Source organism: Amborella trichopoda, chromosome 4 (genome assembly GCF_054954075.1).
Source record: "Amborella trichopoda isolate Santa Cruz 75 chromosome 4, AtrichopodaSantaCruz75HAP2 v2.0, whole genome shotgun sequence".
Lineage (NCBI taxonomy): Eukaryota > Viridiplantae > Streptophyta > Magnoliopsida > Amborellales > Amborellaceae > Amborella > Amborella trichopoda.
In genome coordinates this window covers 55,460,587-55,475,208 of record NC_142339.1, presented here as the reverse complement: position 1 = coordinate 55,475,208, position 14,622 = coordinate 55,460,587, and the positions used below count along the sequence as shown (strand labels likewise).

The 14,622-nt window shown below is 38.0% G+C and overlaps 1 protein-coding gene and 1 long non-coding RNA gene across 4 annotated transcripts in view; both read right to left on the bottom strand.

Moving 5' to 3' along the window:
- Positions 1-1,830: 1,830 nt before the first annotated feature.
- Positions 1,831-3,599, bottom strand: LOC148782604 (uncharacterized). Its single transcript, XR_016054911.1, has 2 exons — positions 2,440-3,599; positions 1,831-2,348 (listed from the first exon to the last, which is right to left on the bottom strand). It is a non-coding gene; the product is annotated as an uncharacterized LOC148782604 (long non-coding RNA).
- A 6,229-nt stretch (positions 3,600-9,828) lies between these two features.
- The window catches only part of LOC18422162 (RNA-binding (RRM/RBD/RNP motifs) family protein), a 40,068-nt gene continuing 35,274 nt past the window's right edge, over positions 9,829-14,622 (bottom strand). For all 3 annotated transcript variants that reach the window (XM_011623333.3, XM_088865804.1, XM_006826977.4), the window contains 2 exons: positions 10,894-11,168; positions 9,829-10,727 (listed from right to left, as the gene is read on the bottom strand). In XM_011623333.3, coding sequence (XP_011621635.1) covers positions 10,326-10,727; positions 10,894-11,168 — 677 coding nt within the window. In that variant the 3' untranslated portion in view covers positions 9,829-10,325. The remainder of the gene's footprint in view (positions 10,728-10,893; positions 11,169-14,622) is intronic.

Below are 14,622 nucleotides of genomic sequence, written 5' to 3'. Positions count from 1 at the left end.
CATAACGTTCTTTGTTAAAACTAAATGCCAGTAAGTGCAAAAGGCGCATAGATTTTAAACATTCAAACAATCTTTTTCACTCTCTCTAAATGTTATTCGTTCGAATGTCCTCTAAACAAGATTGTGTTTCATTGGGCTGCTTCAATTATCAAACCCATCTAGAATTTTACGACGACATGGCACTGGAGCTTGCATGTCTTCTTTGGTCTGTGATGCCGAGTTATTAAAATACTCGAAATGACCTTTTGCATCATCAGTCCTCCATGATGGTAGTGATCCTTTGCTCAGAATTGATGTGCCATTTAAGCAATATGGCTGGAATTCTTTGTACGAGAATTGTAGGAAACTAGATACATGGATGTCTTGTGATGGCTAAAGACATCGCTGAAGATGTCATCAGTGATGGCTCTTATAATGATCATGAAAATGAACAATGGGCACTGTGTATCATGTAAATAATATAATTCTATAATATGTGATCTATTAAAAGGCCTGAAGTTGTAGTTAATGCTTGTACTCAACAAATCGACTTCCATTTCTATCCCGGAGAGTGAGCCACCAATAGACACACAATTGACCATGGCTAATGAATAAACTTCTCTCTCTATGTGTGAGCGATTGAGCTTCCAATGGAATTGAGTGGAATTCTTCGAATGACAAGACTCTTATGAGGACCTCATCTCATATGAGTCTTCACTCCAAAATCCATCTTTTTTTGGATTAAAAAATTAGGGGTTGAGAATCTATACCATGGTAGACATGAATAGAAAATGGGAAACAATTTTTAAAAAATGGTACTTTTTGATGTATTTTTAAGACCCTCTATGGCTGGACTACCATTGCCAAACATTCATATATGGGAGGGATGTTTAATGCGTAAGGGATGCATATGTGGATGTGCATCCCTTGACATAGGGAATAATTTTCCTTCATCATAAACATTTAAGACATCAACTGTATGTTTTATACATTTATCGTAACACATGAAATAGTAACTATGCTTAATCATGGTTAAATATCTTTTGATGGGACTTCTAAAATTAAATCAAATGAAGTGGGTGAAATGTGAAAGAGTTCTTGCACATGCTTTTCATGAATTCCCCAGAATTGAACAGAAAATCAATGTATTGTGTTGCTAATAAGTTGGCCTTGGCCCTACGATTATTCTGTGTAGAATTAACCGTTTATCTTGCTTTGTTTCTAACCTGGTCATGGCCATGATAATGACACGAAAGTAGCATCATGAGGCTTTCACTTCCTAATATGGTCATGGGTTGGGTCTCTAAGGGCACTCAAGTTCAATGGGCGACCAACTATTCTCGCATTGTATTATTTAGGCGATAAAAATCATCCTATACACATCCATGATAATGGTTCTTGCTAAGCGCATCTGATAGGAGTCACAGGCCACGACATTGGTGATAAACAATATTACAATCTGTCAGATATAAACCATGGTGTTAGTTAAGTGACCAACCTGAACATTCCTAATGCTCAAATATGACTACTATATAAGCTGCATGATTTGGTGGGATGTCATATGGATCTTGTCGATCCCCAACTATTGAATCTTATCTAAATCTCTCATTGGGGCAATGTGCACAGTGTCTCATCCCCTGATATCCCCAGCATTCAAAGTTGTTAGCGGATGTAGCCTGTCGACAATTTAGCTCACAATGAATATGCATCCTAGTGCGTGAATGTGCATAAAAAACATATGTCCGTGTATCGAACAAGCCACAATATGGTTTCTTCAAAGCCCTTGAGGCATTTGACAGGGAGACCCTCTACCCCCATTTCTTTTGGGTGGAGGTTGTAGCTAAATGATTCATTCAACGTATCAAAATGGGTTTCCATTAAGTGAACATTCTCAGAAAAAACAAAAAAAACAAAAAGGTATCTATGTTGCTGCAAATGGTATCACCATCTCTTATCTACAATATGCAAATGATATTTTGAATTTTTTGTGATGAAACCTAGGCTGAAATGAGGAACATATGGCTGTTATTTTGGAGTATCGAGGTTGTTTCTAGCTTTAAAGTCAATATTATCTTGAGAAAAATCATGGGGTCCCCTACAATCACGATGAGATCCACAGGCTGTCCATAATCATGGTTGTAGAGTGGATAAGTTTCCTTTCAAGTGTCTTAGTGTTCCCTTATCAAGGAGCTGATTGCCATCCTCAGCCTGGGATGGTGTCGTAGAATGATTTCAAAAGAATTGGATTTGTTGAAGTCTAAGTTGGGTTGCAGAAATTCTGTGATCAAATAAACACTATCCTTCGTGCCTCTATTTATACGGCCTGGAGTGGTGGTCAAGAGACTCAAGAAGCAATATTTATTGCTGGGCTGCAGAGAAAAGAGAAGATTCAAGCTAGTCAATCAGCAAAAAGGTTTGCAGCCCTTGGAAAGAAGGGGGTGTAGAAATTAGAAGACTTACGATGATAAAGGAGGCACTGTTAAATAAATGGTGTCGTGGAGGTGTGCGACAGAAGCTGACCACCTGTTTTTACAAATGCGGATGGGATTTGGGAGGTTGCCTTGTAAAAGAACTAGGGGTGGCAATGGACCCAGACATGACTCGGAACCGGAGGGGTAGACCTGATCCAGGTCTGGCTATGGGTCCAAAAAAGGATCCGGTTGGTCAGGGTCTAAAAAAGGACCTGGCTGATCTGGTCCATGTCCAAATCCTCATAACCAAACACTATTTGGGTTCTGGTTCAGTAATATTTTTGGGTCCTAATATATGAAATATTTGTAAATATACTTAAAAGGTGTGGTTTATATAAGGCCGAGGCCCTAAACAATCAAAGTAAGACACACCTTCAAATATTATCAAAATATGTTGTTTTAGCAGCAGATTTATCGGAAACTTGATTTCCATCTCTACTAATAAAATTTAAAGATTTAAAAATAAGGTAGATTGAACAAATCTATAAACACTTGAAAATTGACGGTCTAGACAATACAATATAAGATACATTGTTTCTAAGACTTGAAATCTATTTTTCTCATGTCCATAAATCTTGAGGTCGGGATGATCGAATTGAGAGTTTTTAAGCATCGAAGCAACTCCTCCCAGTGAATTTTTTATGTGTGTCTTAATTTTATTGTTTAAAGCCTCATTCTTCTATAAACTTTTTTCACTTTTTTCATACTTAAATACATGGATATTTTAATTTTTGGGTCGGATCCCATATTAAAATTTCGGGTTCGACCAGGCCGGGCCGGACCCGATCCGACCAGTTGCCACCCCTAGAAAGGACATCTGATGAGCTCCGGAGCCTCAATTAACCTCCGTAGAAACGACTTCTGATGAGCTCCGGTAAGTGGAAGGAGATAACCCATGTGGCCTCCTCTCTATGCCTTCTTCTCATAAAGTTGTGGGTAGGGGTAGATTATGGAAAGAGAAATGATTCAGGGAATGCCCTCTCTATATTTACTTGGCTGAGATTGTATGAAAAAGTAGCACGACTGGACTCGGATCAATTGAACAAGCATGAGAGAGAAGACGTGTTTATCGGGAAACCATATCCCTTGATCTCCTATGTTGGAATCAGTGCTTAATGACTCAACCGAGTTACCTGGGTAAAATTTGGGCTATTTAAATTTTTTTAAAACTTGTAAAGATTATATAAAATGTGGAATCAACATAAAAATTTATATATGAGATTGTATTATATTTACTATTCTCACAAAGATATCACAATCATTCCTAGTCATTAGATGTCAAATTGGATGGTTTGAGGTATGTTACGAAGTTAAAAAATTTATTTTTGAACCTTGAGCTTACTGAATGACATATTTACAACCATGCAATTTAAAATATAAGGGGCGGTTTGGGTACCTGAAAATGTATTGCAGGAAAACATATTACAAAGAAATATGAGATTTATCAGGTACACTTCAACCGTAAAAAAATGGAAATAAATTATAGAAGATTTCTAAAAAATACATGAAATGCCGTTTGGGTACCTGAAAATGTATTGCAGGGAAACATGTTACAGGGAAATATGAGATTTACCAACACTTCAATAGTAAGAAAATGAAAATAATTTACAGAAGATTTCCCAAAAATACATGAAATTTATTATGCTTAGAATATATGTGAAATCCATTATGCGCGTAACAGGTAATCTAACTACACGCGTCTCCTACCAAAAAAACTGATGTATCTCTCGCTATTCTCCCTCTCTCTTGTGCCCATCCATTCTTTCTTTGCACATATCCATTTCTACTTTCTTTTTGAACTCTACTTATAAAACTCCACTTATAAGTGTTTGGAGACATCCATTTCTTCAATTTCTACACTATCATGCCCATATCTATTTCTACTTCCCTCTATCCCCAATTTGGGTGGTAGAAGCCATCTACTCTCCTATAAAAATAAAAATCAATGAAAAATTACACAACACAATCATAATAAAAAACTTCACACAACATAATCCTCTCAGTAAAAGTTCAATTGAAATAAGATACCTCTTTAGTCTCCTTCAATGCCTCAAAATTTTCTATTGCAATTATCAAACCATCTAGTTTTCTAATCAAACTTCTTCCCATTTTTTAACTTGTTCGATAAATATTTTGAATTTGGTATCATAAATTTATTGTTTATTTGAAATTATATAGAGAGACATTTGAAAAATTTCTATAAAAAATATATAAAAATAAGGTTTATCACAATAAAATCATGTTATTCCAATGATTTATCATTTTGAAACCAAAGTCTAATCATGTTAAAAGAAATGGGATTCCATGTAAATGCCAAAGGCATGCAAAATAAGTAGGAAATGGTATCATGATACTTTAGAATGGTACAAGTTAATATTAGAAAAGCTTTTTGGAATGGTGATGATGTTATTATTAAAAAATATTTTTTGAATGGTGTGATGATGACTTTAATTCTGCATTTCAGTGGAATTTTGTGACAAAAAAAAAAGAGTTGATAATTTCAAGATAAGTGTTGGTAAAATGTTGGTAATGTATTTCTCATATTTCTTCCAGACATAGCTAAACAGTAGCAATACATTTCCCATGTTGTATCTAAATAATACCCAAACAGTAACCATCCATTGCAGATAATGCATTATGCAGTAATGTATTACACCAATAATATATTTCACAGACAATATATTTCCAGGTATCCAAATGACCCCTAAAGGACAAGAATGATTACCACCTTCTTGTACTAAAAATAAATGGTTTTTTTGTTTACCTATGACATAAGAAGGTCACAATTATTTATAATCATTCCATGTGAAATCAGATAGTTTGGGTGTGTTACAAAATTCGAGAAAATTCCTTTTGAGGCTTGAGTTTGGTCAATGCAATAAATGCAACCATCCATTCCAATTTCTCATCTAATGGTGAAAGATTAATTGTGATTACCTTGTACCAAAGATAAATAGTCTCATTGTATATTTTTCTTTTATCATAATATCTTATTAATATTATATTATTATTATACATTATTAATGTATGCCATTATTATTTACATAGTAATCTTATTATTACCTTGCTCTTAATAAGGAAAATTGTTTCATGTTGGTTGGACTGCATTGCTCCAATATGTGTTCAAAGGTATAAAGCATCCATCTTAAAGATGGAGACAAATAGGTGGTCCATCTAAAAACAAGTTTAACTAACTGTTCAAATGTTTTTTTAATATAATTATTATTCCTGGTTTTCAATAAAAAAATAAAAAAAATCTCATATTCATGATCTCCATGTTAAGGGTTATGTATCCTCTAAAATTAGGATCAAATTATATTTAAAAAATATATTATTTGCCAAGCCCACATTTCTACAATATGTGGGCTGGCTGCATAGAAACCCTGTCCTCTTAATAATATTATATGACTATTATTACTATAATATAATAATATTAGTATTTTCTTTTTCTTATAATATTATAATATTAGTATTTTCTTTTTCTTATAATATTATAAATTACTTGAATATTTAAATAATATTATTGTTTGGATATTAATTCCACCTAGGGCTGGCAATGAGCCAAGCAAGGATCGCAGCCCTATACCTCTAAGAGCCAGACTTGGCATGGTCGTAGCTCTATCAAGGTCGGTGCTGGTTAAAAGCAAAAAAGATAAAAGGAATTGACCATGCAGAAACGGGACGTCCGCCTAAAGGTTATTCAGTGGAGCGTGCCATGCTGTTAATCACGATTGTAGACAAGGTAGCTTAAACAATTATACTTAAAAAAAAAAGAAAAAAAAAAGAAAAAAAAAGAAAAAGAACTCTGAGTGTTTAAACTGTGAAAAGAAAGTATGTACCTATCAGGTTAATATAAAAGGTGTATATGGTAATCTGTATATTTGGGAAGGTGTATATTGTAATCGGTATATATGGGAAGAGTAGGTACAATATCTTGTATTTTATGGTAAGATTGGGTAGAGTATAGATATTTGTGATTTATTTCTATTTTTGTCCTTTGTATTTGTCTATTTAAGGCAAGCTTGTATATTCATAAAAGTGCGGTTTGTATATAGCCTAGGCTCTAAACAATCAAATTAGAGCCTACCTTCAAATAGTATCGAAAAATATGGTTTCAAATCTGGAAATCTTTTTGATAGCCTTAAAATATATTTTCATCTTTATTTATAAAGTTTAAAGCTTCAAAAATAATGTAGATTGAGAGATCTATGAAAACTTGAAATTCTTGAAAATTAACGGTCCAAACGTGCATTACAAAATACACTATTTCCAAAATTTGAAATCCATTTTTTTTCTCATGTCCATACATCTTGATGTCAAGATGATGAATTTGAGGATATTTGGGCATCAAAACAATCTCTTCTAGTGAAATTTTTGAGGTAAGCTCAAATTTGATTGTTTAGAGCCTCGGCTCTGTATAAACTTTTCCTTATTCATAATCTGTCTCTCTGCCGAGTCGTGTTTCAATTCTCTAATCTATTTGATCTCCTCCGCGTAGACTCTTTGATCTGTTTGATCTCCTCCGAGTCGACTCTTTGATCCGTTTGTTCAGAGAGCAATTTAAGCATGACAACCACTGTTTCTACTAGCTACGCTATGCACCTTAATATATTTGAGCAATTCAAACTCTAGTTGCCCTCTCTCGTAGGGAAAATGTGAAAGAAAAATATATATTGCCTTTCGGGTTAGAAGGTAGGTATATATAGTAATATGTGTATTTGGGAAGGTGTATATTGTAAGGTATTGGGAAGGGTAGGTACAATATCTTGCAATTTATGGTAAGTTTGGGTAAAGTAAAGGTGTTTGTGATTTATTTCTATTTTTGTTATTTGTATTTGTCGATTTAAGACAGTGGATACTGAGTCTCTTCAGAGAAAACTGAGACTCTTCACATAAACTAGTTTTAATTATCCTTTTTTATAAAAATTATCAACGATCTTTCATTGAGTCATTGAAAAAGTACAAACATTTGGCTCACAGGACCAAGGAAGAGAAATAAAAAGATAAAGTGAAAATTGAAGAAGGATACAATCAGATAACCATGAACTTAGCAAGCTCATCTGCCAAGGAATTACATTCTCTATTTGTAAGCTGGATTGCATGTTCTTCCCCTTAAGTGGTAATAGATCTCATCCATTGCACTAACGCATCTCCACGGCGTTGAGCTTGGATTCAAACACCATTTAATGACAATGGGTGAATCCCCTTCAATAATAAGATGAAGCACTTGACTATCTACTTTCACCAAACAGAACTCGAAACCTAAAAGCTCAACCTCAATGGTTTGACACAATAGCAGTACCTCACTGGTAGTCCATATAATGTGGCCCAAATGGTCCCTTAACACTCCGCCATAGCTTGGCTCTCATTCCATTATTCTGTACACTCCCATCAAAATTCAATTTGAGCTACGGGAAAGGAGGCGGCTTCCAAACAGAGGCTTTCCTAATTTTTTTGTTTCCTCATAAACAATAAATCGGAAAAATTGGCTCCAAAACTTGTAAGCCTCAAAAGGTCTCATCCTATCACCAACGATTCTTGAAAGCCTCCAAAGGTCTCATCCTATCACCAACGATTCTCACGTTTCTTTCTTTCCAAATATGCCATAGGGTGACGGCCACTGAAATCTTCCATGAGTACAAACTCTAAGGTAGAGAACATAAGAGAGCTAAGTTGCACAATTAACTGTATGTAAGACAGATTGTGGCGTTATCAAGAGCAACTTGCCTTGCCTTGAAGATGCAGCAAAATCACAGCGAACGAGTAGATGTGCACTCGTCTCCTCCTCCCTTCTACATAGAACACCCATTTACAATAATTTTCACCCTCCTTTTTAGTTGTTCCAAAGTAACATTTCTATCTCTACAAGCAAGCCATAAATTGTTCCAAAGTAACATTTCTATCTCTACAAGCAAGCCATAAGGATTTGACTCCATGCGGGACCTTGAAGTTTCAAATTCTATTTATCCCCTCGGAAATGTCAAAGAACCTATCCCTACTCGACTCCATAGAGAGATTTATCAGAGAAGGTTCCCTCTGGTTCACACCCATACTATTCTCTCCATTCTTTGCAGGGAATAAAAATGAGAGTGTCGTAGCTGGAGTACATCTGCAAACTGACGAGCTGTCCGGAAATCAACTCTCCTATATCTCAAATTCACACTCCAAACAATATCACATAAAAAACCAGGCAGGATTTACTCTATATACTTCCGGGAAAGCAAATTGAAGGGGCCGACCCCCAATCCATTTAGCTGACCAAAATTCATTCTCGTGCATGCTGAAAACAAAGGTCTCACCTTTTCAATGGCCCTTGATATTACCGATGTACCCCCACGATTGACCTTAGTTAGGAGACAAGAGAGATCAGTTCCATATTTATTGAAAAGTACATTAATGCAGACTCATTGTCTGCCATTGCCTTCTAATTCCAAGGCCCCCAAGTTTTTTAGATAAACAAACAACCTCCCATTTGACCAAATGGAACTTTTTTCTAAACCTCCACTGCAAATAAAGAGCCTCTAACTTCTGTATAATAATAGTGGGTACTCTGAATAATGAAAATTAATATATAGGAATATTAAATAATGTTGTCTTAATAAGAGTGATTCTAAAACTAGTTTTAATTGTCAATAAATTTTGGGATTGTACGGGAACTGTTTACATTTCGTAAAGACAATGCACACATGCATCAGTTTTGAGATTACTAAAATAAAACCACATTTAACGTTTATAAAGAGAGAAAAAAAAATCAAAAGTGGAGAGAGATGTTAAAGAGGAAAGGTGAAGAAAATTACTTATCGCCCACAAGGAATAGAGGATATTCAGTGGTGCTGAAAGAAAGAGAAGTCAGAGGTGAAACTTGTGTAGGCTTCAGCGGCTTGGCTCCAGCACAGGCAATACACAGCCCAGTCCAGTCTGACCCAGCTCAGCGCACATATGAAGGACTAGGGCAGTTGTGAATGTGCCCTTTACTAGACTCGGCTCAAAAAAAAATTTCTCTAACTTAATGATACACGATAAACCTATCCAATTTGACATCTAATGGCTAACAGTAACAAAGATAAATAGTCTCATAATTAATAATCCCTAAAGAGTACTTGTAAAATTCTCTTTTTATATTTTATCATTCTGTTTGTGAGGCGGTTCTTTCCTTTAGGTCTGGAAATACTCTTAATTAAAGTTTCCCTGGGAGAATGAATGGATCATATGATCCCCCTGTAACATGTAATATTCTAGCCTCACTTGACACCCATAAAAGGAATCAATATTTTTGTTTTAACAAACAAATGATTATTGATACAATAATATCTGACTTCTAAATCTGAAGGAAATATTTTTTTATGATTAAAGAATGTGAAAAAGGATATTGTTTGCATTTTTGCAATTCCCAAGTAATATTATCTTCTTCTTTCTTTTCACCAGGGAAAACTTAAATCAGGCCTCTCACTTGTTCAAAAGTATATTATGGTACATGAATCTTAATTAAAACACAGCACTTCTAAAGCGAGGGAAGGTCCACTACCATATGGTATAAAACAAATCTCGGGTATTTAAGACCCCTGTTTTCCACACAATCTCCCAAAGCATATAGAAAAGGGAGATAGATGAAGATAATACTACTGCCCTTGAAAACCAAGAGTTAATTCCTTTAACTTGCAAGGATATTTTCCGAAATAGGGCTCTCTCTCTCTCTCTCTCTATAGATAAAGATAATACTACTGCCCTTGAAAACCAAGAGTTAATTCCTTTAACTTGCAAGGATATTTTCCGAAATAGGGCTCTCTCTCTCTCTCTCTCTCTCTATCTATCTCTCTCTCTCTTGTGGAAATACTGATAAACAACCATCTGATCTGCTCCCAGTGGGCACAGAATTTACTGAAACCATCTCCTGATCTCTCCAGGTTGAGTATTTGCATCACTCTTATTATTGCTCGGGCGTGATGAAAATTTGGACCGATATTGTTCTATAAGCTCATCAAGTTTGTCCTCCATTTCCCTTTCACCGGATGACGCTTTTCGCCTTTTTTTCGCTTTGGTGGCATCTCTCTCAAGAATGTCCCCCATTTCCCTCTTGCCTGATGACACTCTTCTCTGTTTCTTCATTTTGGTATCATCTCTCTCAGGTTTGTCCTCCATCTCCTTTCTACTTGATACTTTTCTCTGTTTTTTTGCTTTGGCACCATCCCCACCATCTTCTAAACCATTTTTCCTTCTCTTAGGAGGCATTACTTCAAAACTGGCTGCAACTGCAGAAGCTCTCTTAGTTTTAGATTCCTGCAAAAACGCCATGAAGCATCATGAAAAAGAAGTGCCTAGAAAGTAATATGAGTGTAGTTATCATAATAGCCATCCCATGATGATAGAAAAGAAAAGGTTGGTTTTGTTGGACAAAAAGAACACTCTTTGATTCATTAGGAAACAAAGGAAAGAGTGTTCATACCATGACTTTTTCATCAATGGATGGCTCACTAGCATGTGCGCCTGCTTTTCTTTGGCTCAACTTGGAAAATTGCCTTCTTGATCTACCCTTTCCATCCATTGTTTTCTCTCCCTCATCCTGTGTTTTACTGATGTGGTCAATAGCTTTCTCTCTCTCATCCTGCAGTTTACTGGTATGGTCCTGCTGCGACTGTAACTTGGAGTTTCGTTTCTTTAATGTGTGGACATTTTCAAGAGCAAACTCAACAATAGGGCGATGCTCGGGACCAAATGTTCCTTAAAACACAAAAGTACTTGATTATAAAGTCAAGATCTAGCTGTTGGACGCAGCAAAATACGTAAGGTACTAAATACCCAATCTAACAGTTAAGGATACTCCTTGCCCAAGAAAATGTATGCATATAGCATGCCAGGAATTTGCAACTTGTATGGTACAGATATCCCAGTCTTTTGTAAGAATGTAAGATGAAGGTATATTCAGACAAGGGGTACAATGGTTGGTATGTGTATGTCTATATGTGTGCGTGTGCGTGTGCGTGTGCGTGTGCATGTGCGTGTGTGTGTGCGTGTGCGTGTGCGTGTGTGTGTGTGTGTCAAAGAGATATGCATATACCAAAATGAGATTTAAGATGGTATCATAAGGCCTTAATTTGGAAATTAAGTTCCAAGAAAAAACTCAGGCACCTTTTTTTTTTTTTTTTTTATAAAGTTAACCTCGAATTAATGAAAGGAGGGGTGGGCAATCCACAGGGCGGATGCTCCAAAGAAAGAAATAAAAAATGAATAACAATCGTCTTAAGAAGAGGTTACAACCAAGCAACCCAAAATAAGACAACACCACCAAAAGGATCCAAGAACCAGCCATGCTTGCCGCTGCTTTTGCCAGGGTGTCAGCATCCTGATTGCCTTCTCTCCAGCTCTGCAACCAGGAGATGCTCTTATCCCTACATAGGTGTTCGATCTCCTCAAAGATGTTGGCCAAATACCATGGGAGAGGGGTGGGGGTGGACACCCATAAGATCACATTCTTGGAGTCACCTTCTATCGTAAGCGAGTCTAACCCAAGAGGCTCGATTAGTTTCAGGCCTTCCAATAATGCAGCGGATTCTGCTTCCGTAGAGTTTGTATGGCCAAGAAACTTAGAGAGAGATGTAATAGTAATACCGAGGTCGTCTCTGAGGAGTGCACCAGCTCCCAAAGGACTTGGGTTGCCCAGGGAGCAACCGTCGAAGTTAAGCTTGAAAGTTCCCTGGGCAGGAGGCCTCCACAATGCTGGCCTCGAATGACGTTTGCGGTTGAGGAGGGACGCCTCCCAATTCTGTGCAAAATCGGTGGCAGAGAGACCTTTGAAACTCTTGTGGTTAGTTGCCCAAAAAACCACTTCAGATTTAAGTTTGACGAGGGTGTTATACCACAATGAGTACTCTCCCCAGAAAATCGGGTTGTTTCGTTCAATCCAAATGGCCCACAAAGTGGCTGCCACCGCAGACTTCCATAGCAGAATGACTGCCTTTGCCCAAGGGAAAGGTTGGACAGCATTGACAATATGAGGTACAGAGGCCGGTAGCGCCCACTAGGCATTAAAGAGGCGTAGAAGCTCTCCCCACAAATTGAAGGCGTAGGGACAGTGTAAAAACAGATGAGGGTTAGATTCCTCGTCTTCCAAGCACATAACACAGCGGTTAGGTAACGAAATACCTCTTCTTTGGAGCTGGTCCACCATGAGAACTCTCTGAGAAAGAGCAATCCACATGAAAATCTTAATCTTAGGAGGAGTAAAAGATGACCAGGCATGTGCAATTAACGAAGTGGGAGGAAGTGGGAAAGTGGGGGATTGCACCAATCTCTGATACATAAAATTGACCAAGAAAATACCAGAGGCTACCAAGGTCCAAATAATGCAGTCCTCTCCAAGAGTGGCCAAGAAGCACGATTGAAGCTCCACCGATAGCTCAGTAAAAAGGGTGAATTCGTCGTCGTTTATGGCTCTTCTGAAATTGGGGTTCCAAGAGCGCCTCGAGCCAGTGACCGTCATTTCGTTGGCCACAGTAGTATTTGTGAACGAGCCAAAGAGAATAGGGCCGGAAATCTCTCTGAGATAGGAGAAAGACCAAGCCAAAGATCTTTCCAAAAGAGAATGCGAGTACCTCTTTTAGGAAGGTATCTGATGAACCGTTTAAAGAAAGAGAAGGCTGTGCAAATGGATTTCCATATCCCTGAAGATCTGAAGTTTGTGGCACAGTTATGTAACCAAGGGGTCAATGGCAGATGATATTTATGCCTCAGAATGTCAATCCAGAGATGACTGCTGAGTGTCGCCAGCCTCCAACACCCCTTTCCTAAAAGGGCGAGGTTGTGCAGTCTCAGGTTTCTAATACTTAGGCCTCCCCATTTCTTTGGTTGGCAAAGGATGTCCCAAGAAATGAGGTGAAACTTATGATTCACTGCCTCTCCTGACCAAAAGAACCTACACATCAACTGTTCCATGCGAGAACGGATGACAGCAGGCATGAGGAAGATGGACATTTGAAGCAGAGGGATGTTGGCGAAAGTGGCCTTGATTAAAGGTAGTCTGCCTCTCAGAGACAGGAAATGACCATTCCAACCTGCGAGGTTCCTGTCCACCTTGTCAATGATGTGGGACCAATCTCGCTTCTTAGGTTTGCTGATGCAGAGGGGTAGACTGAGGTACTTGGAGGAGAGCTTCTCTGCCCCACAACCCCAACTGTCTGCAAAAGACTTGAGAGTTTCAAAGTCCATGGCCACTCCCATCATTTTAGTTCTTTCCAAGTTAACTTTGAACCCGGTGACAAATCCAAAGCATCAAAGGAACATGAAAAGATTTGCACTCTCTTCTTCGGTGGCATTGCAGAAAACTGGGGTGTTGTCTGCATATTGAAGGTGGGTGACCGTGGGGCCCTGGTTGGCAAGAGAGAAGCCATTTAAAAGACTGGCAGAAAACACCCTAGAGATTGAATGGCTGAACACCTCTGCAGATATGGCGAAAATGAAAGGGGCGAGGGGATCACCCTGTCTCACCCCTCTGGTGGAGGGAAAGTAACCTTTTGAGGTTCCATTAATGAGGATGGAGAAGAAAGGTGGGGAGTAGCAAGCCTTCATCCAACTTCTCCACCTCGACCCGAATGGCATTCGAAGCTGGGTTTCTTCCAAAATATCCCAATCCACATGGTCGTATGATTTTTCCCAGTCCAATATGACGATGAGGTCCGGTGCTTTAGCAAGAAGTCTAGAGTGGACAACTTCGTGAGCAACCAAGGCACCATCGAGAATCTGTCAGTCAGTGATGAAAGCACTTTGGTTGGGCGATATAACAAGAGGTAGGACAGCTTTGAGACGGGTTGCTAGCACTTTGGATAAAATTTTGTAAGAGGAATTAACCAAACTAATGAGTCGGTAGTCCTTAAGCTCTATGGCACTATCAATCTTAGGAATAAGAGTGATATAGGTGGCATTCATGGTCCTGTGTATGACTCCCCTAGAGTGAAATTTTTCAAAAAGAAAAAGGAAATCATCTCGAAAGGATTCCCAGAAGACTTTAAAAGGGGCCATGGGGTACCCGTCTGGGCCAGGTGCCCTATATGAGTCCAGTTGGGAGATGGCCTCGAGGATCTCCATCTCGTCGAAAGGTCTCTCCGACCAGATCGTTTGATCACTAGGGAGAGAGAGGAAAGAGAGGTCCCCCATAACCTGCCTAGGTCCTCAGGGGGCT